General features: G+C 39.6%; 1 protein-coding gene across 1 annotated transcript in view; it reads left to right on the forward strand.

Moving 5' to 3' along the window:
• The window catches only part of THSD7B (thrombospondin type 1 domain containing 7B), a 299,931-nt gene that overhangs the window by 213,193 nt on the left and 59,355 nt on the right, over positions 1–27,383 (forward strand). The window contains exon 16 of the mRNA XM_059475946.1: positions 10,248–10,426. Coding sequence (XP_059331929.1) covers positions 10,248–10,426 — 179 coding nt within the window. The remainder of the gene's footprint in view (positions 1–10,247; positions 10,427–27,383) is intronic.

Consider the following 27,383-nt stretch of genomic DNA (forward strand, 5'->3'; position numbering starts at 1 on the left):
GCTAAAAATTGACCTATTTTCTGTCTATCCCACCCTCTGACATGGGAATTAAGGCTGGATCACCGGACTGTCCTGCCCTCGAGTCCCCACTTCAGGACTCTCTGAAGCCACTGCCACCTTTGACTGTTTTCTGCTCTCTCACAGCTAAATAGCTTCTAAATTTAGCTCTGAAATCGTGGCTGGGTTCTGCTCTGGACTCTCTCTGACATTCCTACATGTCTCCTTGGGTGTGTGGTGACACTTTTAATTACAGCTGTGGCTGCCAGGGGAGCTGTAACACAGACACAGAGCCTGGGAAGGACCTGGCCTCCACTTCTTGTTTGACTATAGGATTTTTACATATTGCTCCCAAAACAGTGCTCAAAGAATGATGATTTATTCCTTATCTTTTGCTTTGCTGCTTTTTTTTCTTTTTTTCTTTTTCAAAATCTGTTCACCATGAGAAAATTTGGCCACGGTTCTTCCTTTATGGATGTTAAAAGACTTATCAAATGAAATTGGATCACAGGACAACTGTTCAGACATTGAGTTCTCTGTGTTTTTCTGGCAACAGAATCAAAGATAAACAGCCATCAAAAAAGTTATTTCTGAATGGGTCAAACTGGCTATCAAAGAAGCTTATTTAAGGCAAGGTGAGACTTCCCCTGAGGCATTAGTACACAGAAATGCACATTCTTCTAGGTCTTTATCTTCTTAGAGAAAGGAAGCATGCATCTTAAGAAAAAATATTTAGAGACTTGGCTTTTGGAGCAGCATCTTCTGTAAGTGCTGCATTTAGTCAGAGTGATGTCTGTTGTTACTCCTTGGCTCTAAATACACATCTTTATTGCTTATCTTCTTGCCCAAATTTCTTTTATGCTTTTTGCTGCATTCCATAAAATGACCCCTTTGAAGAGGTGGCAGTGCCAGACTTTGTGAAGGAATGGCTTTTTACTGTCCTCAAAGAGACTTTCTCGTGTTTGACATTCACCATCAGCTGCCTCTTGCTGGACCGCCTCTGCTCACCCGTGCTCATGTCCATCACTTTTGTTTCTATTATTGGGCTCAGTTAGGAGATTTTTTGTTTTGTGGTTTTTTACAGATTGATTAAAGCTCTTCCATGGGACTTGGGAATGTTTTTAGTGTAGAAATTGTAACTCAGTGTAGAAATAGTCTGTGGGAGCTTTAGGAGAGCTGTGATAGCAGGTTAATGCACTGGGTGATCTCCTGCCCTGATTTCTGCAGCAGGCTGTGGAAAGAGAATTTCCTTGAAATGTGGCCCGTCTCTTCAGCCTTAATAACACATTTGTCACAAATACAGCCTGTTATGAGGCAAGGCTCTAATAAAATGTTACCATACAAAGACAGACTTAGAATTAACATTTTTCTCTCCCTACATGTCATTCCATTTAATATGCTATATTGGAAGTATGAAGAAATATTTAGCCTAGTCCTGTTCATGAATTACATATTCTAGTCCTAAGACCTCTGTCCTTCTGCTGCTCATGGAGAGCTTCATGATCCCTCTGAGATGTGTGGCTGCACTGGGAAGTGATGTGGGAGTTCATAGAATTCCTCTCATGTCTTATGTGGGGTTTTTTGCAACATTTTTTAACCCTTTTGCCTTTTATGCAGCTCTGATGAACAGGAATTTTAAGCAAATAAAAGGATGACAAATAATATTTGAGTGGAGAGTGACAATTCCATACCTTTACTGCTCTTGGGGAGCCCTGTGGCAGCTGGACATAGTAGGTACTGTGGTGGAGTTCAGTGGGCATTAAAGGGGTTAATGCCTGACACATTCTGAAAATTTTCAGAAGCAACTTAATTAAAATTAAACCTAAACTTCAGCTCAGTCTGTTCTGAGGATTATCCTTGTGATACTGATGAGTAGTAGAGAATTTATCCTACCTTAGTCTCTTCCTGGGCCTGAAATACACTTTAATAGCTCTCTGTCCTCCAAGGTTTGCAAATGAGGATGGTGCAAATTAAATTACTGAGAGGCTGGTTTGCAAATCTTCAAATATCCCTCAGTGCAGACAGATATTCCCACTGTGACATCTTGGCTCTCATTTGTATTTGGTTAACATGGGGGAGTGACCACTAACAATGGTGTTGTTTAACAGGATTGCATTGCCTTCTGCTTCTGAATTCACTGAAGTCCTCCAGCACAGGAGATTGAACTACACAACCAGGGAGCTCAAAGTCACACTGCAAAATGGAAACAAAAGTCTATCAGAAATTCAGTACATCAATACTCTGTGCTGGGGCTGCTAGTGTCACAAAAACGTCCTGTTTCCCTCTCAAGGTTTTCCATCATATAAATGAGTCACTGCTCTCCCCGTGCCTGAGCTGTGGAGAACCAGGACTGTTCCCTTCTGCAAAATTGTGTTTTTGTCAGATGTTTTTTATAGTAGAGCTTTATTCAAGGAGGTCAGATGCTTCTGCAGCAAGGTGACCTCTAATAGGTGGAGTGAAACTCCTTATGCAAGCAGATGGGACCTGGCAGCAGGTGCCTGGATTTTGGGTAAGCACTCATGGATCTTCCTGGTGCTGGTAATGGTTAGTGGCATCAGCACCTTTATAATTAAAGTGTGCAGCTGGACTTCTCATTTAGTGTGGATGGGAGAAGGGATTGAGGCAGAGTATTGATTTTAATTATTGATTTGGGGGGTCACTGTGTTATTCACCCCCTGTGACACTGGGGAGGGGGCTGTGGAGGTCACAGCTGGCTCACAACCTTCCCCTGCCCTTCCAGTGCCTGTGTGAGCAGAGGCCCTTGAGTTTGTAAATTAAAGAACTAGGAATGTACATTTAAAGAAAAAATGTTTTTCATGCTGCTGTGAGCCCTCTTGATAGTATTAATTGTGCACTGATCTAATTAGTGTTCCTTCTGCAGAGTCATCTGCTGGTTTATTTTGTCTGAAATAAGAGCAATATTGTAATGCAGAATACATGACAATTATCAGGATGCAGGGAGATGCATCTCCATGTCCCATTTTGTCAAATGAAAGCCATAATGCTGTTGTCCAAGGCAAGTGTCTAAATGAGGCTTGTCTGTATCTTGGGGTCACAGCTTGGCAGCAGAAATGAGGTGGCATATTGTGGTGACAGTGCCCAGTGTCATGGCTTCAGAAACTGGCAGAAAGATGCTCTCCATGGAGAGCCCCAAAGTCTGAAATTGAGTTTCTTGGTGTGCTCCAGCAGAGCCTGAAACCATTGACCCTCAGGACATCTGTGATTTACTGAGGGGGGTAGATACTTGCAGTGACATTTGGTGGCAGCTTTCTCCCAGTGATGGACCCTTGGCTCTGGAAGATTCTTCCTGCCAGGTCCAAATTGCCCAAGTCTGTATTGATCTTCAGAGCACTCTGCAGTGCCCATCTATTTTCAGAGCTGCTGTGCCATCAGGCCTCTGAGAGAAGTCAGGTGTAAGAGAAAAGGGAATTTGATGGTCTGTGGACAATTTGTGTTTAGGATTTAAAAAAAGTCTTGTTTTCTTGTGTAAATATCATAATAAGAATAATAAATAAACACAGTTTTGGGTTTGTTTTAAAAACATGCTCATACTATTAATTGAGTAGCCTGGAAAAAATATATGGTAAACAATCCATAATAAAATACAGTGGGCTGAGTCTTTTTCCTGATGTATAGAGGATTCCAACACTGCTAAGGAGAAAAAACCAAAAAAGCTACTCTGTTTTATTTGAAGAAAACAGATGATTTTCCCAGTGGCAGAGTGATGAGCAAAGTATACAGAAAAACACAGCTGAGCTACTCCCCTAACTGCTATTGATCCCAGTGGATGGTTTTTTATTTGAGTAAGGACTTTGTTAAGATGTCAGGGCTCCCAAGCAGCCAGGCCAGCCCTTCACCATGGGAGGGCAGCCCTGGGAAAAGGGAGCATCATTCCCACAGTTGGTTTTGGACAGACTTGTGCAGTGGATTTGTGCCCTCCTCTATCACATGTTCCCTGTGAGATGGATGTACAGTGTGCAGCCCTATTTATTTGCTCTATTTATTTGCACTCAGAAGGCAGCAGACGAGGCTCCTTCTCCGGAAGAGTTCTCAGCTTGTTCTGCAATCTGTTACAAGGAAAGTGCTAATTAATGGAGATTTCCTTATTGAGTTAAAAGATTAAATATATCAACTACCAGGGCTTGTATCTAATGCCAAGTGTATGCTTGGAAGTTCTTTAAGGAAGAAAACTGTAATGCAGAATCAAAAGAAATTAGAAATCATAATGCAAAGTCAGCACCAGCCCAACTGCCTCCTCGGGATTTATAGAGTCTGTGAAATTGAGCAATAAAACCAACCTTTGGATGAATTTCAATAACAATAATGTTGAGTTAAACTTACCAGCCTTCTTTACAAGTCCTCTCTGGTCTATTTAGAATCTCTAATCAGTCTGCTAGCAGATAACGTGAGCGTGTGCATCTTTTGTGGAGTAAGTGGGAATAAATTAGCTAAGGGTCCATTATTTGAGCCTTGCAAAATATTTGATGTGGAAGTTATTTTTGCTGGGTTTTTTGGCTGTGCATTTACTGAATGCAAATTAGATTATCTCCTAAATTTCTCAGCAAACTAATAATGTGTAAAATCTCTCAAATCCTTGTGTACAGTAAAAAAAGAAGATTAAACATTTGTTCTGTGGCAAGATTAAATCCTTTTCAGCTGCAACTCAAGTTTTTAGCAACTTAAGTCACCCAGACTTACTATGTTTAGTTCCCTTCAGTTAATAATTTTCTGCCTTGAAGCAGGATTTAGGTTTTGAGCGGGGATTATTTGGGACAAGGTGCTCCTCTTGCAGCTCACAAGCTTCTGGAGCTTTGTTTGTGCCATGTGGCCCATGGCCAGTGGCTGCCTTATTCTTGGCACACTGGGAAAGCCTCAGCCACAGAAGTATGATCAGCTGGTGGAGTTAAGTCTCTGAGCTGCAGTCTGTACTCCATGCTGAGTTTTAACCTGAGGTAAAGCAAAAGGTTTGCCTTGCAGGAGATCCCAGAGCTTCAGCTGAGCAGAATTTGGCCTACCAAATGCTGTGGTCCACCAGGTCTCCTTTATAAAGTCTTTAGCTATTACCTTTTTAGCACTGCTTGGATTTACTGGCGCTATTTTGTGATATTTCACAGTCAGTAATCAAGTGAATGTGAGTATTAATTGCAAAATGAATCAATTTTTTTCCCCCTCTACCTTTGGTCTGTGTAATTAGAAACATTTCTCCTGTGTCACTGTCCACTCTGCTGCTCCCTATTTTGTTAAAGGGTGATCTCTCCTGTCCCACAGACTCCAAGGGAAATTAGCAGTGTTATTGCCAGTGGCAGCTGTGGTGATGCACAGAATTGTCCCTCTCACAGTAATGACCTTGAGTTTTATGAAGCACCTCAAGGTTTACTAACAAGGGTAGAACTGCTAGAAGTTTGTTAATTGAAACCATGAAATATGTTAGAGAGATACAAATGAGTTTAAAGCCAATTCAATTAGAGGTGCATCTGTTTCCAAAGCTGCTGGAGAAATGTTTATTTTCACATCACTTTTAAGGCAGCCTCTTGGAATGCTGCTGGCACTGTTGTTTAACGCTGTGTGCAGACCTTGCACCCACAGCAAATTTATCTTCTGGAAGTGAAACAGTCAGGTGGAAGTGTCCCTGATGTTTGCTTGTAAAAGCACTGATGTCCTTCTTCTCCCAGCACAGCCCCCTATGGCATCACTGACATCCCCCAGCCCATCACCCAGCTGCCTCCTCTTGCCTTGGCTCTGCTGGGTGGCACAACAAAAATGGGACCGTGGGAGTTTCTGCACCATGTATTTGTGCCTCTCTGACACTGGCACAGGGTGCCCAGAGGAGCTGTGGCTGCCCCATCCCTGGCAGTGTCCAAGGCCAGGTTGGACAGAGCTTGGAGCAACCTGGGATAGTGGAAGATGTTCCTGCCCATGGTAAGGAGTAGAACAAGATGAGTTTGAGGTCCCTTCCAACCCAAACCTTCTGTGATTCCATGACAGCCACCAGAGCATGATCCTCACTTTGTCCACCTGCTGTTGCCTTGTCTCAGGCTGCACAGGAGAATTGAGGTGAGTCAGGGCTGCCACATTGTGTGTCTGAGCCTTCCCAGGACATCCCGCATGATCTGTGGGTCCTTTGTTTGTTAGAGACACTTTAGAGACTCCATTTGTGGCTTGTTGAGCAACAAGCACAGTGTTCTTAATGAATAAATCATAGTAAAATGAGCTGTGCAGTCTAGATAAATGCATTTGCTCATCCCACTAGGTTGACAGTGTCTCAGTAGAAAAACAATAGCACTTAAATGTAGAAAAGGCTTATTTGGTCATCCAGACCAATTTTCCCTGCCAGTTCCCAGTAGCATGTTTCAAAGTGCCCACTTAAATAACCTGGTGTTCTTGTCATTACCTCCTGTGACATCTGTGTGTGCAGCTCCAGCTCTGTGGCATTCAGGAGCCTGCTGATGGCCCAGGTGGGACAGAGGTTCTCATCTGCTTTGTCTGAATCAAATGAGCTTTATTTTAACAGTGTTTGAGACTTTGAGGAATAATAATAGTAATAATAATTTTAAAAAGGAGGTAAAAGGAAGCGTCAATAAATAATCTACGAATACATGGAAAGCAGGCTGAACATGGCTGAAAAGTAGAGAACATCTTTTTCTGTGGAAACAACAATTGTTTGGTACCAGGTTTTACAGAGGGGAGAAAAATGAGGGATGTGATGGATGAGTGGGAAATTTAAGGATGACACTGATAAAACCAGCTGTGTAAACTCAGCCTTGAGTTGGTCTCCCAAGCTGAGCAACAGTAGCTCAGAAATGTTATTTACTTTATTCATATTTTGTTATGGTAAGGTTATTTCTCTGGATAGTGGCTTGAATGTAGAGTTCTTTATTAATGGATTGTTTTAATAGCACATTGGCCTTGGGGCTTTTGTTTGTTTAGTATTGTGCATCATGCCAAAGCTACAACTTTCCTAGGCATGCCAAAGCTGGGATTATTGTGGGTCTTTTTAGTCCCTTGACAACAGCAAGTTATTGCTTGGCTCCTACAGAAAAAAAAATATCCTGGTCTCACAGGCAATGGATGAGCTGAGTACAATGTTATTTACTACTCATCGTAAAAAGCCATAAAGGCATTCTCTGTCTGAGCAGAGAGGGCACATCACAGGAACATTTTTGGAGGAAAATTTTGGTTGAATGAAATCTTTGCTCTTTAAATAAATACCTTGGTGTAGGATTAACCCTATGTGGTTGATAGAAGAGTAATGGCAGTCTGTGAGGAGAGCTTGAAGGAAAGTTACATTCCCATCTTGATTTTGTAGTATGGACAGTCAGCTTCCTCTGGACAATATGGAAGTGTAGTGCTCTGTATCTGGCCAGTATTTGATTATAATTGGCATAATTAAGAAATGCGGGTGAGGAAACTGAAAAAGGAATTAGCAGCCTCTTAGCAATGGGATGTCTTTGGAAATTCTGTGGTTCCCTGAGAGATAACTCACAGCATTTCCTGGGGATGGAATACAGCAGGTTCTTCAGTCTTCACAGAACAGTTTGTGTTGGAAGGGACCTTTTAAAGGTCATCATGTGAACCCAGTGAGCTCCACCAGGTTGTTCCAAGCCCCATCCAGCCTGGCCGTGAACACTTCCAGGGATGGGGCATCCACAGGTTCTCTGGGCAACCTGTGCTGGTATTCTACCATGTTCATTGTAAAATCTTCTTTCTTGTATATAAGAAAGATGTTTATTATAACTTCTTCTTCATCTTCATTTCTATTTTTTTTTTGGTAGTCTATTTCTTTTTTTATTTTGTCTTATATTTCTTTTTATTATAGACATAGATCTTGAGCTGCCTAAAGACTTAGCCCGTTTTGCCTTCTCTGATAAGTTGATAACCCCTCTGACTAATCCTACTTTGAAACAAGGCACTTTCTTTGTTTCTGTTGAGAGTTAATTACCCAGGCTGTCACACAGCCCAAGGAAAGATGATATTTCATACAGTGGTGGAACAGAACTCTTTAGAGAACTGCCTAAGAAATGCTTCTCATAAATCTATCATGAGAAAATTTCTTTTACTTATCATAATGTATTATGAATTGCTTTGAGTGGCAACCTAAGCAGGTGGAACAGAATATCAGTGGGTTATTTGAGATTTTTATTTGGGGGAAAAAAGTGAGTCTGTTTTAGAAATATTTGTATATGTGTGTGCATGGATGTCATCTCACTGAGGTGAGCATACAAAGCACACAAAGTTGAAATATCTCAAATGTTCCAATATCACTGGAATGGGTTCAGTCAGAAATAATTAAGATACCCAATTCCAGTGGGTTTGGAGCAGCAAATGAAGAGGCACCACAGCAGAGAGAGATCAGAGGCAGCAAAGACAACCAGAGCACACTGTATGGGCACAGGTCTGCAGCACTGGGGAAGAGTTACAGCGTGAGTTAGGGGGGGAAATGATTGCAGCTGTCAGGCTGCAGGGTGGCCACTGTAAAGAAACAGGAGCAGCACCGTCACAGGGAATCAGGAGAGGAGAAATAGAGCAGCACTGAGCTGAAGGAGCTGTTGCTGCTGCTGTTTTTTAAGGCACTGTTTACAAAAACAACATCAGTATTTCTTGTACCTCTAGAAGGAAGATATTTTCCAGCGGATGGATGCCTAAATAAGCCTGAAACCTTTCTTGATACTGACTTCAGAGTGAAGAGCAGGAGGGAGGCAGCGAATTGCTGCTGTGGGTTCATGCCCAGGCTGTAACACAGTTCTGGTTCAGAGTGAGCAGCAGGCTTGGGCATGGCTCAGCCAGTAAATCCAGCTCTGAACCAGAATAATCTCTGTGCCTCAGCCTTGGTGTTCAAGGTTGTCTGGGGCTGTTTTCTGGGGGTTTTGGACAGCAGCTGCTTCTGGGTTGAGTTTTGGTGTTCGGGTGTTTTTTCCCCTCTGTGCTGCAGTGACTGTCACCTGGGTAGATGGGGGAAACGCTTCCTAAAAGAGTAATGAAATGAGTTAATTTGGTATTCTGTAGGTGAGGAATCAAGAGAGAGTGTTCACATGATGAAAACCAAACAGAAATAAAGGGCATAAAAATGAGAAACATCGGAACAGTGGTAGGGATGAAGTTCAGTTATTTCTATAACCATCATTGCCAGAGCTGTCAGAGGGATGAAGCTGCCTCTAATATTAAAGGCTGATCTGAGAAGCCACTGGCTTTCATGATCTAACATGAAATCTCTTTTTTGTTTAAATTAAAATAATACATACAGACATGACAAGCAGATAATAGGAACTGGGGAGAATGAATGCAGCATGGTAAGTAAGAAGGTGCAGAAATAATTCCACACTGCCAACCCAGGACTGGTGCCACTAATTCCCTGGAGATCCCCAGGGCTTGGCCATCCTCTGCTGCTGTTCTGCACACCAAGAGCTCCACAGCCACTGCTGGGCTCTGCAAAGTCTCTCTTCCCAGATGTCAGCTCCTAAAACAGCTGTAGGGTTGTGCCTTTTTGGAGGAACCAGTTGGATTTTAATTCATGAGGTGCTGGTCCTGCAGATGTCTGGTGTTGTGATTTTAAGAGATGATGGTCTTGTGAGAGCTTTCATGTCAAACCATCTTAAGGTGAAAGCAAAGCTTTAAAATGCCATTTTTGAAACCCATAAAAAGCAAAGCATTTGGAAAGAGGTACAAAGAGAACTTGTGAGGTGTGGGAAGCAGGTTTCATCTGCTTCTCCCAAGAATAAATACCATACTGTTCCAGCTGGCAGGCAGGTCCCTCACACATCTGATGGGAGCTGCCAAGAGAAGAGTTCTGTTGCCTCCCCCATCCTGTAGTTCTCTCTGCTGGGGAGAGAGCCTGTGTCTGTCTCCTGCCCGTGCCAGCTCTGGAGATGGCCAGTGTAATGCAGAAGGAGTACACACCAAGGCTGTACACTTAATTCTCCAGAATTTGTCATGGATGGCCACAGTCTAATAAAGAAGGTAATTACCACATCTTGATGACCACCAGCTTCACAACATGTACTTTTGTCAGCGTGTGTCCTTTACATAATTCCTTTTTATCACTGCCTTCTTTGGACTAAACCAAGTAGAAATTAATTTTAGTCACTGCTGTTCTTCACAAATAATGCCATAACCTCACGTTGGATGGTGGTGTCAGTTTGCCAAATGCCTTCTCCTTAAGAAGCTCTTGTTTTGTGTTGGTTGCACAGGTCACATCAGAGGATGGGAGTTTGTTGGTTGTGGTGATTAAAACCTGTCTTAAATCTTTGGTTTAGGTTACATTGAAGAGCCTTGCACGGTCCCATGCCCGTTTGATTGCAGATTAAGCGATTGGTCCAGTTGGTCTCCTTGCAGCTCCTCCTGTGGACCGGGGGTCAGAGTCCGATCCAAGTGGCTCAAGGAGAAGCCCTACAATGGAGGTCGTCCGTGCCCCAAGCTGGACCTCAAGAACCAGGTGAGCCATGTTCTGATAGCCAACAGAACTCTCTGTGCTGTGTTCTGAGTCGGGATCCAGAGTTCCTGTGCTGGTGAAGAAGGTAAAGAGAGGAGTTATCTCTGGCATCACACCCTGGGTCACCTTTTGTAGGCAATCCTTGACCTTCTTGAGGACTGAGGGAGAAATGCTCATGTATCAGCAGAATTTGACCTGAAGCACCATATTTCTTATGTGAAGAAATTGTTATCTCCCAGAGCACAGGAAGCCCTGGAGTAATAATCCTACCTGGACAGTGTGTAGACATCAGAGAATTCAGATGTCATGGATATTTTCAAAACTTTTTCATTCTTTCTGAGACTCTGGTTGCTGTAGAAACGTTTGTTAAATAAAAATTGCTATTTTTAGCAACATTTCCCTTCAACACAGCACAGGTTCCCTTTAACATTAATCTCTGTATATTCAATATTGAAGTATCCCATCAGAGGAAAATAATCTTTAAATTGCTACTCTTAAAGGAAGATCAGCTTCTATTTAAATGCTACTTAATGCTGTATGCATTTCTGCGAAGTGCATAGTGATTTCCTACGTTTGCTGATTAATTCTCTAACACTAATTAACACTGATGAAGTACTGTTTAGTTTTGTCTGCCCTATATTTCAGATTCAGCCATGAAAATTAATTAATAGGACAGAAACAGTCATGCTGAAGGAAGTCCATATATATGTTAAGAAGAATTTGAATATGTATATGTATAAAATACGTGATGTGTAGAAGTACTTCAGTGGTATCATACAAAGATTTATTTGGTAGGTGCTAGAGATGGTGGATTCATTTGTTTTTCTGCACAACTATTGCTGCAGCAGTCATGTCCTGGAATGCAGCACCACTTCCAGCTCCTGAGTATGAACTTGCCTCATTTTCCTAACAGTTAATTTTATTTTCCTGTGAGAAACTTAGTAAATACTCGTTGGATTTTTTTTCCTTCTTCTTTTTCCTTATTTCTATTTGAAATTCATTGGAAGTAGGCTAACAGAAGCAGCAGGGACTACAGAAATATAAAACTGCTATAAAGTGTACGTTGTCCATAGCTCAGTGCTTTCCTTAATAGATCAGACAGATCACCAGAGAGGCAAAGTGAAATCCCACAGTAAGTGATAAGGTAACAATAAGCTCCTTTGTAATGAAAAGATACTGGGGTTTGTTACCCACAGACACAGCAGACTCCTTCCATTAATAGCAAACTTATTGCCATCATGTGTTGCTTATTCCCACACACATTAGAGTTGCCAGTTTCAAAAGCCTTTCAGAAGATATTAAAGGAAAGAAATTGTTCAAACTTGGAAGTTATGTCTTTGCACAGTTTATTGGTGCACAGTGCTTGCAAAGTGCCAGGGCTGGTATTAATATAAACGTGGTTGGTGCTTTTTGCCTCTTTACCATGAGCACATGTCATGATCTAAAAACCACTGAATTCATTAGAGGCTTTCTGTTGCAGGCTGTAGTAAAAATAATGTAGAATTTGTGTTCAGATTTGTTTGTTTAGGTTTGTGACCTCCTGTTTTTCAAAGTGTTCCTTTGGTTGGTTGCTTTTTGGAGTTTTTGTTTCTTCCCTTGTGAGTTTTTTAAGGATAAAACAGAAGCTTTTTCTACCTGATTTGGCACACAAGTGGTTTATCTTCTTCCAATTCAGATTTAAAGGATTGAGTGCAAGTCTATATATTTCAGAGCTTTTAGGGTAAGAAGAAATGGTTGTGCTAATAAGAAAAGTGTGTATATATGCACACAAATGCACGTTTTGCCTGTGATTCTGTTCATTACTTTCCTGAATGCTTCTCAGTACTTTGTGAGCTTCAGAAGGAGTTTTGCTCTGCCTCCACTGGGCTTGGACTTCCAGCCCAGATTTAACACACTGAGGTCCCTGGGCACATTGCAGGATGCACAAGTAGCCTACCCAGATGGTGAAGTAAATGAGCTGATGGCACTGCTGCTGAGCTAAGCTGGACACATACCATTAATCCACTGTCAGGCAGATTGTCTGCTGCTGTTCCCTCTGCTCTGGGCAGCTTTTAAATCCTAGAGCTAAGCTCTACAGATTCATTATATATAAAAATGTGACATCCTAATTATTTTGTATAATCTGGATTAAATACCTGCAGTAAATGCTGGCTTTTGTTTGGTATCAGATAGGGGAAAACCATATAAACTATATCTAGACTTAATATATATATATATATATATATATATATATACACACACATATATATATATATATATATATATATACACATATACTATATACAGTAAAGCAGTACAGCACCATTGTGCTGAGTTTTACTTTCCAGTGGCTACTGTGTGGTGTTTTATGCATTTGACAAGATTTTACATAATTTAGAACAAATAATGAATTCCTTCAGGTGTTAGTAGATTTCACTTACGATTTCCATTTTATTTTCTCCAGTATCTTTAATTATTTTGCTTTTGATTATTGCTTCTGAAGTTGGGTCTTGTTATTGCCTAATCAGTTACTTTGGAGAACTCTCCATTTTTCCGCTGTCTTATAATTAAATCTCTCAGTCATTTTCTGTCTTTTTCTTAAGCCAGATAATCTTTTCACCTCTTTTTGTGCAGGGTGCTGTCTGGGCTATTTCGCAGACCCCTGTATATCCTTTTCTTCAGTGCTTTTCAGATATTTCACATGAATCTAACTGTAGTGTTACTTGAAATACTATTCCAGCAATTCTTTCTCACCATTTCCCACCATGTCTGGAGCTTTGCCAATGCAGATATTTAGCTACTCCTTTGGACAGAGGGACAATTTGCATGATCAAAGAAATCTATTTTGTGAATATAAGTAGTTATTTGAGTCATATAAACTGTGTTGTAAAAGACTGTCCCCCAAGAGTCTGTCCAGTCATGGTACTGCAGCTTGCTTGTGTATTAAGGATAGAATATTTTAGGAGAAATTTGATTTTATACAGAAATAATGGCATGTCCCACTACTGCATGATATTCTGTGGTATTTGTGCTCCTTATTCCACAGAGAGTTTGACTCTTCTGGAGTATCTTGAAGCCATTCTTTTGGATGTGTTCATCTGCCTGTAGAGCCTCTCAAGCAGCCCACTCTTTTTGCAAGAGATGTGAGAAGTAAACTCAGAGTTAGGAGAATTAATTCAGCTTTTTAGTATTTCTAGTTCTCATTGTAGGTGATGGATGAGGTTGAGCCCCTCAAGATTTTATTCAAAGCTATTTTCTGATAGAAGTGCCAAACATTTGCATGGGCTGAATGCTCATGGTATTCTGATAAAATCACTCGATTTGATGTGGTCCCTTTTGCCTTAAACTCTGTCTGTGTTGCTGCCCTGTGAAATTAAAGGATAAATTACAATATTTGGTGGAAGAGATGACAGTATTTTAACACAGCTCCATGTAATATGCAGAATTACTTTTGCCTTTTACCTCTGTTTGCAAATGGTTGAAGAGCTGGCTAACTACATTTTGCTTCATCTCTTAAAGAAAATGGGCTTTGCATGTAGGGGCTGTGCAGCTCTTATCTGAGGATGTGATTGCTTCTTAACAGCCGATTGGATTAGGGGGTCAGCTGGCAGATGTTCTTGGCTGTGCTGTGCATGTTAAAAGAGGTGTAGCATTTACATTTTTCCATCCCTGCTCTTCTCTGAATGCACTTGCACAGCATGCAGTTGCTATTTAATATGTAGTTCTACATGATGAAAGGTTAAATACGAGTTAAGGGGGGTTTATTGCTTGAATATTCTTTTATAGGTTTTTAGGATTACTGTGAGAAAATGCATCTTATTTTCAAGACTCATGAATTCCGAGGATTATTTTTTTTATTGATTGCCCTTATACATATTCTTGTCAAGGTTTTCCCTCCTTCTCCTTCCTCCCCCTCTCTCCCTTAGCCAATACTGCTAAAGGACAAATATCATAGCAAGTAGTTTATTCCCTCTATTTATGCTGTATATATTTAAGCAAACGTTTTTAAAGGATTGGGAGTATTTGTAATGGCAGGCATAGCAGGAGAAAAATGTAGTGTATTTAGAATGTAAACTTACTGCTTTCATTAAAATGAATATTTTATTCTTAATGACATTTTCTGGTGTTCACTGTAGAATATGAGAAATACAGACACTTTGCACATTAGAATTGCAAGTACTGCTCCTGAAATTGCATAGAGGAGTTTAAGGAAAGAGAAAAGGAGGGTGGTGGTGAGCTTACAGACCTGATCTCTCAGGTGTAAAGATGTATGAATTTCTGGAATTTTTTCATACAAAGTAGCTGCTTTAGGTCCATTTGCACTTCAGAGAAAACAGTTATTTTCAGCATTTTCAAAGCTTTTAGATTCCTGTATTAACAACTAAGTTTGAACTGAGCATCTTCCATTGCTGTCACTGAATTAGCTCCCATCTAGTCCCTGGCTGGTGAGTCCCATGTATAACCTTCTCCTTCCAGCATTAGGAATTGGCCTTCAAGAATATCATTATTAATGTACTAACTATAAATAGCTCCTGCTCAAATCACTTCCTTTATAATACAGATTTCTAGTTTTCAGAAAAGTCACTGAACTTTTTGAGGCGCTCAGAATCTCTTCCTCTCATTTATTTCAGGTGCCAGTAGTTCATTCCTGAGCCTAGAGCTGTATCAGTCCATCAGCTGTGTCAGATCCCTTCCTGTGCCATGCAGGAAATCATCTGACTTGCATTTTTATCTGGCTCTATCAGCACTCATTTGCTTCAAGTGCAACTTAACTTCTAGGGGAAAAAAAGAGTCCTATTCTTAATCTCTGTTTTACCTTCAGAAGATCTGATTTCCTTCCATTCTGCCTTAAAGGAAGGAATTACAGCATAAAACATATCTGTCCTCTGATTCTAGTGCAATTTTACAGCATCATAAAAATGACAAGTTTTTTTGCCTGCTGCACTAATGTGGGAGAATTTTCAGTGTCAAAAATAGCAAGAACCTCCTGTTTCCTTTACACTTTTCTTGCTGTGACTGGAAGTTTTGGTACTATACTGCAATTTAGTTTGTCAAATGAGCAGAAGTAAGAGCCAAATCTGAGCAGCCTGAGCAGTATCTCACCTGCCTGAAGTGAGTTTCCATGTGGGTGGGTGTTGCTTCACTTCCTTGGGAAATCAAACCAGTCCCATGTTCTCCTCCAGGAGAATAACCCTGTAGTGTCTACTCTAATTCTCAGCATGTATTAATTTTATATTCACCTTCAATAGCTATCCACACTTGATTTTCATTCCTCCTGCAGGTTTTCTGTTGAGTAAAGAGTCATATAAACATATTTTCACAATTGCCACTCATAAAAAGCTTTAGCTTCAGAAATTGAGCTGTTTAACAACTCCCTCAAAAGTATTTTTCCCTTGGCTTTTTTTTTCCTAGATAGCTTCTTTAAATTTCCCTTTAATAAAAAAGCAACTTGATGTGTGGTGTAATGCTGCTTTCTGTAATTGTGACAGAACATTTGCACTTTATGAAGTTAAATATGTTACAATGTCAATCTCCTTCCTGGCATTACTTTCAAATCCAAAAATTTAGAATCCTTGTGCTAATTAATTAAACTGCATTTTTTCTGCCTACTACAGCCCCACCAATTTTTAATGAGATATATACCAAAGCTTGAATGTTTGGTTTAAATGAAATTTATGTGTTTGCATCTCTGGAACTAGGAATGGAACATAATTATTTCTGATTCAAATAGAGTTCCTACGTTTGTTGTTGAAAGGAATATTTGTTGTTCAATGTGATAGCTTTTTGTAAAGTACAGGAAAAGGCAGGAATTATACCTAAAGTGCTCTATCCTTTTGATTTCTTGCAGAGGAGATCGAATTAAATTGGAAATCAGCCATAGAAAGCTGGTGGCCCAGTGAAAAAATTATTAGCATTTCTCCTAAGGAACTGAAGTTCAATTGGTTTAGGCAATACTTTTTTTTTTGAAGGGAAGGAGTGTGGTTTGTGCTGAATCTCTTGTGGACAATATGTCATGTTGGAGGACCTGCAAACAGCGTGTGCCATAAATCAGCGTGACAGCATCTAACACTGAGACTGAACTTACTCTTGCTTGTCTTTGTCTTAGGAGCAGGAGAACAAGAAGGATTGATGCCTTGGTTATTCCATGGCAGCAGTTTTAATCTTGGTTTGTTGTTTTTACCTTCTTCCTCATTTTAGGAAGTTTTTTTATTTCTTTTCTACAAAGTTTCGCGATTTGTTCTCATTTTAGTTTTGCAATTGTTAAGGAAGGGAAGATGCTGCATAGCATTGAAAGTGAGGACCTAGCATCTGTTCTAATTAGAACAAACACAAGAACATTCAGAATAAAAAATGCTGGTACATCTTCACCTTTTCATGTGGTAAAAGATGTGAGAAACAGTTATTTGTCATCTTTCATTTTATCACACATGATTTAGTCTTCTGAGAGAGTCAATTACTTCAGAGAGAGTAAATTACACTTTTGGCAAGTTAAATGAAGATTTTGACATGTTCTCCTTTTCTTTGCTCTCTTTCATAACTCCTTTCAAAAATTAATTTCCAAAATATGATCTCGTTGATTGCAAAAAATAGTTTGTTACAACGCAAGACACAAACGTGGAAATTTCTTTTGTAATAGATTCTACGCCAAGTCATGAAATTCATTACAGCAATTTATAGTTCTAAGAACCTGCCACATAAAACTTCAAAACGTTTTGAAGTGTGAATGCAACAAGATGTTGGACAGGAATGTGTTGAGCAGGAGGCAGCCTGGATCTGTCCAGTGCAGGGAGCTGCTGTGTGAATCTGAATCATGGTGCAGAGCATCCAGCAGGAGCAGACGTGGGGCTGAGTTGGTAAATGAGGTGCTGGTGTTTCCCTGATTTAGCATCTATTATCATCAGAAACCAGTGGGAGGCTGTTGGTTGTTAATGAAGATTTTGGTCACTTCTTTCCTTTTGTTAGTGGGCAGCAATGTCTTCAGAAGGACTGAATTTTGTCATAAATATCTAGCAGATTCTGTGTGTCCCCAGTTTAAAGCTGACCCCATTCCAGTGGATGGCTTTATTCCTGGGAGGAGCAGGGGTTTGTTAAACATGGTCTGACTCACCTGCATGCTCTGAGTATATCCTGAGCATTCAGAGCAGAAAATTTCTATTTTTCTGACTCTCCTTTATGAATAAGAAAGAATAATTGGAAATGAAGTTACTGCTCAGAGAGGGAGAAGGGACATGAAGATGTATGCTGTGTGAATTCATCTGTCAGAGCTCCTGAGCAGCCAGGAACTCTCAGGAGCCTCTTGCATGATGGTCATTAAAATAACCTTGGTCTTGCCTCTTTTAAAGTATTTAATATTGTTCTGTCTCTGTTGCTCTGTCTAGAGCAGTTCTCATTGATTAATACTTAACAAGTGTTAATATTTTTTCTGCTGCAGACGTTTCTTGTGGCCATTGCTCAGAAATTATAACCAAATGGTTTGTTGGGTTTGCTTTGTTTTATGCTCTGCAGCTGATTGATAGATTCAGAAATGGACTTCATTTTCTTTTTATGTTGTTTAATTGGTTTCTTCCTCCAAGACAGCAGAATAAAAGTGCAGATGACCTTCTGTCCTCCTCTTGATGTCCCCGCACATGCCTGGAAGGATTGTGCCGGGTTTGCCGTCAGCTAAATGTGAGCACTTGAACTGCAAGCTGAATACATGAATTTTGCATCTTCTTTAAGTGACAGCATCAAGATCATCAGCATTACCAGATTGCTGGCTGGAATATAAACCACTCAGAGATTTCAGATTTCAAGGCCCAATTACAGCTCTCTGAGTGGTTGTCAAACACAGCCCCTGTGTCAGGGCTCCTGTTTGCAAGGGCTCTTTAACCAAAGCCAAAATACACTTTAGTCACATTCAGGTGGGTTTGGGGAGGGAAAGGAAAAATTTGAGACATCTCCCCTTTACTGCAGTCTGGGGCTCTCCCTGCCTCCTGAGCTCCTTGTTTTAGCAGGGCTACCAGGAAGAGAGTTGTAAATACGAGTTTGCACAAATTCAGCTAATCCTTCCTCATTATCTATAAATCATGACACATTTTTGAGTTATAAATAACTGCGTTGTAGGCTATAGCCATCACTAGAAAAACCAAAGGTGAGCGGATTTTTATGTATGAATGAAATGCCAAAGGATAGATTCTTCTTCTCCAATAAGATGTATATTCTGTCCATTCTAATTTTATTTACTGCTTCTCACTAGAGGATTGCATAAATCAGCAGTCCTGTGCAGTTTGTTGTGATTTATTGCTTAATTAAAAGTTATGAAGGTTTTTAATCTGTCTATAATTTATATTGTTTTTGAGTCAGCTGTTTCCCATATTGTAGCAACCAGGAAACTTGCATCCTTTTATGAAGGAAGCATTTTGTGAGCCCTTGGATTCATTAATAGGTGTGGCCCATAGTGGTGCCAGATTGACTTTGGAGCTTAAACTCAGAGCCAAAGATAATTAAATATTAGTGCACTTAATAAAGTTTCTCCAGCATCAATTACAGTTTGATGGCAAATGTAGTCAACATGTTTTTTAGAGTTACAGATTAATTTTAAAAGGGATGCAACTCATGTGTGATTTCACAATGAACAGATGTTTGCTACACATTAATAATTTTAAAAGCAGGCTTAAAATGGTTATGTAGATTTTAATGGGGGATTAATTTGGTTCTAGTGCTGGACCACATGTTGTTGTCAAAACAAAAGTTTTTGTGTTTTGTTTCAGTTTGGTTGTTGGGGGATTTTTTTTTTTGTTGGTAGATTGCTGCTGTAATTATTAATTTTTCCGTATTTATTTTTTTGTATTAATTTTTTTCCATAATTAAAGTTAGAATAGCGTACAATTTAAAAACAGACCTTTTTTTAATGTATCAATTTCTATTGAAGAATAAAAATGCTATTAAAAATTCAATTTTTGTAATGATGGCAGGGTTGGCTGGCTTGAGAGAGAGCACTCATCTGCTTTAAACTTCAGTAGGTTTGTCTCCCTCTTTCTCAAACATCTTCATTATTTGAAAAGACATGCTAGTTTCTCTAGCAAAGCTTTGTCCAGTCCTGGCATTATAGTTTTCAGTTAGAATGTTTTGAGGTCAGCTTGGATTTCACTGATGGCACAGGTTTTGGCAGGAATAAGGGCTCCCTTTAGCTGTGAGGCAGCTGCCCTCTGTTGGTTGGCTCAGCTTGGCTCTGGTTTCATTTCTGATCTGTGTGACTTCTGGTGGGATGGATGGGAAGAGCCTTCCCTGAGTCCCAGCTGTTGGTGCTGTTTGAGACCAGTGGGATCCTTCCAGGACCCCTCTCTCCTCCTTATGAGCTGTAACCAAACTCTCAACTGCTCTTAATGTCACTTTTAAGTTTTTTCCTACATAACTTCATGTGTAATTGCAGTGGTGTCGCTGAATGGGCTTCATTGTTTCTTAAACAAAAAATTTGTTTCTCAACTTGTTTTTTTTTTAAACCCTATGATTTCTAAAATAATATTTTAGAATCATTAATAAAAATCATTGAAGTGGTTTGCTATAAAATCAGGTAGAAAAAGTCATATATCACATTAGATAAAAACTGAAGACACTTTTTGGGTAGTCAGGAAGATTTTTATCCAGGCTATTCTTTAGCACTTTGAGAACTGGACAAATATAAGTTAGAATGAACTTTGGCCATTTGAAATGCCAAACCAAATAATATCTGTCAGCTTTGCTGGCCAGTCTCCATTCAAATTCCAGTATCTGTTAAGTTTAAATGTCCTTTATGCTCTTATAAGTTAGATTTAAATTATTACTTTGAATTTTAAATTATTACTTCACTAAGTAAGAGTGAGAATTTTTCCTTCTCTAAGTGATATTATGAGGTTCATAACTTTCTAATTAACTACCAGGCATAAAGATATTTCATTCTTGTCTGAGCAAAAAGAATAAGGTGGAAAAGGTTCAGCAGCCTCTTCAAAGCAAGACTTTGAAAAGGAATGAAGATCTGGTCGTATGCTGCTTTTGTAGTGTCTTATTGTATAAATATTTAAGTGGTGAAAAGAATTAGTGTCTGTTTTTTGATGCTGTTATTCAGTGTTACATTTAATACACGGAGCTCATGTTTTTCCTTCAGTATTAGAAGATCTTTGCTCCTCAGTCCATGCTTCCAGGTCCTGCAGCTGCAGTGGTTGGACAATCCTGAGGATTGTCCTGAGGTTGGACATTCCCTCACCTGGTTTTGATTTTACTGGGAATGCTTAGTGGCTACTATGTCCATCATATGGCTTTTTATCAATGGGCAGCTTTTCAACATTTCTTAAAATAAAGCCAGTCTTTTTCTTTAATTTCAATTCTGTGTACTCTCAAGTGGCCATGTGGAACATAAGTTTTTCTTTCTGCCACTTTGCAGCCAGCATTTCAGATTCTGGGGGACCAGTGTGTTTGGTTTTTTTTTTTTCATGTTGCTTTTCCCTAGTTTGTAGCTTGGTTGTGAAGTTGGGCAATAAATAAACAGATCTGTGATTGTTGGAACACAAACCAGTGGGTACTTTAGCAACTGGAGTAGCAACAGATACTCACTAGAAAATCCATTGGAGTAATCAATTATGCTTTGAGTTTGTCTTGTTGAGAAAATAGAAGTACTTGGTCCTTTCAAAGGAGATACTACTCCAGTGATCAGCAGGTGGGCAGACAAAACAGGCTTTATGGAGAGTCTCACAGGTGAGTGAAACAGTGAGAAAAGATTAATTTTCTATTCTGCATGGTCCCAGAGCAACCACTGACAAAACAACAGGCTTTTTTGAGAGTGAGATGTGTAAGATTGTATCTTACAGTGCACAGAACATGCACAACTCATTGGGCCTGAGAAAGGAAAGTCATGATTAAACTCAGTTGGATTAAACATTTGCATATAAAAGAGGTTTTTCTTAATATTCATTTCAGGTCAGTGTTTGATAAATGACTCGCAGATTTTCATCAGCGTTCTCACGTCTTGGCTTTTGCATAATAAGAATCCTCACAGGAGTTGTATGCAAACAGCAACATTTCAGCCTAGTTACTTATCACACAGCAAATTCAAAGTACAAGTTGTATTTGGGTCATATCTGCATGCTAACCTCAGAAATTAATCCCAGCTAGAGTTAGAATAAATATCTTTTTAACCTTACTTCTATGTTTTCACCCTGTCATAATAATGTAGCATATCAGGGTATCTGGGAACTTGGCAAGGGACGGGAACACAGATGATTTCTGAAGTCCTTCTGATAACATTAAAATATTTATTTGTTTTGGAGTAAAACATTTATTCTAGGCATTTCTCTTAGTCTAGTGATGCTGATTCTATGCACCTGAATGAAAATTAATTTGTGATTAAATCCCAAGAATAATCAGTGCCTGTCAGGCATTGGTTTAAAACTGAGGATGAGACACTGCTTTTAATGATGTTAAGGGAGTTATTTCCTCTCCATTCAGAGCAGCATCAGAGAGCAGTTCTTCCCACACCATCCTGTACCAAAAGGCTGTGTTTGAAAACCAACTGTGAGAAGTTTGGGTGTGGATCCAGGCTCTGCATGGCTCATTTTCCACCTCCATTTGTACTCCCCATGTGTGCCCAAGCCAGTGATCAGCTCTTGGTAGGTGGTGGGACGTGTGCTCCAGCTGCTCCACGTGCCTGCTGGGTGTGCTGGCACTTTGTGGCAGCTCCTCACTCCTGGAACATTCCCAGGAATCCCTGGCATTTGGTGTGGCAGCAGATGCAAACACCAGCTTTATGTCCTGTTTTCCACCCAGTGTGTTTCTAACTACTGTGCTGTTCCAACCAAATGTGTCCGGCCCAACTCTCAGCATTTAATTAAATAAAGGCAAATTTCAATTAACTTTTAAGACACCTGGAATTGGCTCAGCATTGTTTTATAAAGCAGTATTAAATTAAACAGATTTTCCCTTTTTCTGGTCTACTCAGTGAAGGTGAGACCTTAGATCCAAGTTAGATGTAAAGCCCTAAAACATGGCCTCCCTATAGAATAGTCAATCATTTCATGTACCAGGAATTTCCATGGTTTTGCTGGATTGTGATCCACTCTGCAGAATGGGCAACAGATGACATTTGATTTAAACAACCAAAAGATAATTTTTTTGGCATGAGCTAATGTTTGTCAATGGAGTTAATAATGAAAGAAACAATCAGTCTCCACATGCTTCCCTGAAATGTGTCCAATAGTATTTGGAACACTGTTGGAGTATCATTTAAATGGTGAAATGAGGAGCATTTGGGTTTTTTTTTTTTTTTTAAAGGGTTCATGTGTTGCAAATGGGAAAAAAACAAATGTTTGGAGCATGTCTGAGTCACACAAATATGAGATGCTCTCAGGATTGTATTGCAAGCATCCAAGGGAAAGGAGTACTCTTCATAAAAATTGATTACAGCAGAGCCAGGTGAGGCCAGAAAAACCTGAGATAATGTAATTATATTTAAAGTAAAATAAAAGTATTGTCAGAGGTCTGTGCTTTCTGTTTCCTTAGTTTAAATTCCTGCTGTTAGAGCTCTTTCCCTCCATTGTGCTTTGGGGGAAAAAGACTTGTTTCTTTTCAGTTGTTTTTACTTATGTTGTGTTACTTGCAGTGTATAAATAGATTTTATTTAGAGAAGACGCCCACTTTTCAGTTTTACTATATGAAACTGCTACTGGTTGGTTTTGTTATTATGTTTGATGTGTATAAGGATAACTAAATCATGGAACTTAACACATCCTTCCTAATTTGCTGGGAGGTTAATTCTTCCCTTAAATAATAGGCCTTTTCCTATTTCCATTAAATTCAATTTATTAGATGTCCTAATGGCTTGCATGGAAACCAAAATGGGCCACTTTTGTGATAATTCCACACAGCCTTGCTTGGTTCCAAAATTGAAGCTGTTGCAAACAGCTTGGATTGGAAAATAAAATAAGCATTTTTCATCTAAAGGCAGTTACTAAGAGCAAATATGTTGATTCAATGTAGGTTTTTTAAATTATATTTTGTAACAAACTGTAAAAAAATGAGTGTTTATCTTAGTAGCTTTACATGAGTCATTGCTTAAGCCAATTTATCTTTTCTCTGATACCCCAGAAAACCTATTAAGAGCTGCTAAAGACAAAACCCAATTCATTACCTACTTGCAATCAAAGATCAGTTTCTCAGTGGTCTTGAATTTAATTTGCCTTTAATTCGAGGTTTCATTAGGATAATTGTCTATTGGTTCACTTCTGTAATTGAAGGTTTGTAGGAAAATTAATGTGTCATCAGCTGAGGGAGAGGAGAGGTGTCACACTGCCTGTTCCAGGGTCACACATGAAACACTGGTGGTGTTTTCACAGGACACAGGACTTACCACAGTCACAGAAGCTGCAGGCAACTGCATTTTCCAGTTGAAAACATTATAAAGTTTTGCCTTGGCATTGGGCAGATGATCTGCATTACTCCTGAAAGCCTGGCCCATCCTCTGCTGTTGAAAATCATTCCCAGGCTGAGTGGATGGGTATTTTCTTCTGTCTCATCTTTGCTGAAGTTTCCATTAGTGCTAAAAGCTCTGCTGTCTGGTGTTTTCTTTATAGGAAAAAACCATCTCTATTCTCTAATGATAAGAGAGGGATCCCTTGCAGCTTCCTGTCTCTGGACATATTGAAACCTTTTAGCCACTCCTTGCAAAATGTGAGCTTCGTTCTCAAAATTGTTGTGTTGTTTTTCTTCTGCATTTCTTTGTGTTTGAATTTGGGAGATTAAGTGTCCAGATTTGTACACAGCACACCAGAGAGGGTCTTAGCAGGGCTTTGTAAAACACTGGTAATTGCATCCCACCTTCTAGGGAAATTCTGAGCTAAAACCTTCTGCAATTGCATTTTTGCCTGGTTTATTTCACATCACATAATGTTTCATCTTGTGATCCCCCCCTGTAGTATCCCAAGACTGATTTTTGGGATATTTTTAGTCTCCAGATATGTAATCAATCCATGCTCTATTCTCCTGAACTGCAGCCTCTCTCCCACACTCTGTCCAGCTCCATGTGGATCTTGCTCCACACTGTCCCACTCCTCTTGTATAAAAATGTCATTTAGCTTCTCTCTTCAGTAAAATTTAAACAGGGCCATAGCTATTTGTGTGCCAGTATAATTGGTGAAATATTATCCAAGGCTGGCTGTCAGAGCATTCCCTCAGCAGTGATGCTAATAACTTCCCTCCAGCCTGACGTTCCCCATTTCATGCTGCTGTTGCTGTCCTACCTCTAGCCATTTCAGGCCAATTTAAAATTTCTGTACTAATCCCCCATCTTCTTCAATTTAACTAAAAAACTTCCCAGGTGACACAACATTAAAGCTTTCCCAAAAATCAGACTGCCAAGATCAATTTAATTTCCTTTCTCTGGAAATTGAGAGGTTTTTTTCTCTGAGAAAGATGTCAGATCAGTGTGCCTTACCTGTATTAAATCCATGTGGTATTCCTCCCCAAGTTCTTTTAACTTCACTGGCTTGGATTATTCTTTCCTTAATAATTGTTCTAATGCTTTGCTGCTGCTAAGCATAGAAGAAAGGGCTTTTAGTTGCTCTGATAACTCTTTTTCCTTATTAAATATAGATGTGACATTTATTATTTCTGATTGTATGATATTGTTTGTGTCTTGTTAGATTTATTAAACTTGCTACCCCACATGAAATTTTGTATGCCAGTTCATTCACTAGTTTGAATGGTAATTACTTAATTTCTGGACTTTTTTTTCCCTTGAGCTTTGTGTTCATCTCAACCTTGATACTTTCTGTTTGATTATAGTCATTGGTATCAATGAGAATTGAAGCATATATTCATTTAATTTGGAGTTACGTGCTGCCTTTGGTCTGCACTCCAGTTTAGCAGCTCTGCTCCTGAGCAGATTATCTCTTCACTTGTCATCACTTCTTTTAATACCTTCAGAGCAGCTCCCTTGTCCTGGCTGTGGCAGCTGCCCCTCGCTGCCTCCCCTGCTCTCCTCCTCTGCCATTTCCAAACCCTGAGGATGGGCTTCCCTTTGGTGCTTTCTTCACCTCCTCTCCCTCATCCCTGCAGGGCTTGTTCTGATCTCCTCAGCAGGAGAGCTCTGGGCACGCTGCCTGTGAGTTTTTGTTTCTGAGGTGTGGATCCCTGCAAGTCCCAACTTCTCTGACTGAAAACCTCCAGTCTCCTTCCCCTGGCAGATCCTCCATCCTCGTGAGCAGTGACTTCCCAGCTGGGTCCCTCACTGTGCACAAGTTGCCCTTTTGAAGCCAAGAGCTGAAAATGCCAGCCTGTCTTTTCTAAGGGTTCTGTGAATGCTGGTGAATACTTTAATTTGGAATTGTCATATAATCACGTGCTTCAAATTTATTTTTATAACCAGCTCTTTCATTCCTCTTTCCTAGGAGGAAAAAAAAATCTGAAATAGCACCTTGTTTCAGTGGCTGAATGAAACTGTCAGTGACTGCTTTTGGGAACATCTGATTCTAGTATTTTTATTAGCAGCATTTGTTCTGCAATAAATTAGAAGTCTTTTTTAGAAAATAGTGGTCCAATAACACTGTTTTCATATGAAAATCTCTCTCTGGAGGTCTGTGGTGTGTTGCTCAACAGTATTATCACAGTGAAACCGTCCCAGTGTTACCTTCTGGTCCCATGACAATTTCAGCCTGGTTTTGATAAACTTCTTCAATAATTTAATTCACTGAGTCTCATTTGCTTCTCACTGGTGAATCTCCATAATATCAGGTAAGTCCCTTCTGATTTATTTGTCTGTAAAAAGAAACTTGAGGTAGCTACATATCATCTTTATTTGAAGCCTTGCAGAGCTGCACTGTGCTGCATAGCAGGAAACACAAACATTTGGATTTGCTTCCTGCTGTGGGAATTGTAACGTTCTAGGAAGAGTTTAGATTGTTCAGTAGAACAACTGAAGAAGTATTTTAGTATGAATTTTGACTTACAATATGTATGTATTAGTATGTCCACAGATATACACAGAGAAGATACTGGAGAAAACAAATGAAATTATGAGCTGAGTTGAACATACACTGTGTACTTGTTTTGATTGACCTAAACACTCAATTATGGCATAAATTCAGTGAGAACTTCCAGTGGTCAGTTGGAAGGAAATACCCATATAAGATACTGAGATGAGTTAAATCCTGTTGAGATGTGCAGAAATCAATAGAGCACTTTGGTTTTGTTGCATCAGCTTTGCTGAAGCTGAAGTTTCTCTCCTCCCTTTAGTCAGGCATTTGGTCGTGCATTCACCGATTCTGTGCTCGATCTTGCCACTCTTCAGCCTTAAACACAAGTGAGTATGCAACTGCAAGTGCCACATGGGAGATGCAGAGATGTTTAATGAGTGATTGATGTTTTTCACCTTGTAGTTAAATGTTATCTGTGAATATTTGTTCACATGAAAAATAAATAGGAATTTATGTTGTTGGCCAGCAGGTCATTGAGAAAATTAATGATGAGAAAATTTTTCTCAGAGGTGCTGTAGAAAAATTAACTGCACGTGTTAGTGTCCTGGATGCAATTACTGAATACAGCAAGCAAATATAAATATATATAAATTTATAAGAGAGAATGTAGAAAAGTTTAAGAACGTTCAATCATTAGTTTATCCTGTTTGCTGGGAGCATTCACTTTTGGGGATAGTAGCTCTGAATTCAAAGATAATAAAGACAGATCCTCATGAAGATTTCAAAAAGGTCTTTCAGTTCTCAATAGTGCAAATCTAGGGAGAAGAACTTTTTTCCTGTTGGAAAATACCACTGTCATTTTTTTCTCACTTAATCCCCAGGTTGTAGAATGTTGAAAGGTCAGGTTTGATGGACTCATTTGGGAATATGTGGTGTCAGAGTAGAACAAAATGGATATTGGCAGTGGAGGTGTCTCTGTTCTGTCTCACCTGTCTGTCTGTCCCAAATACAGTTAAATAACAAATTGTGTGCAGCTGGAATGCTGATCCTGGCTGCATATT

The sequence above is a fragment of the Ammospiza nelsoni genome, chromosome 7, assembly GCF_027579445.1.
Source record: "Ammospiza nelsoni isolate bAmmNel1 chromosome 7, bAmmNel1.pri, whole genome shotgun sequence".
NCBI classification, from domain to species: Eukaryota; Metazoa; Chordata; class Aves; order Passeriformes; family Passerellidae; genus Ammospiza; species Ammospiza nelsoni.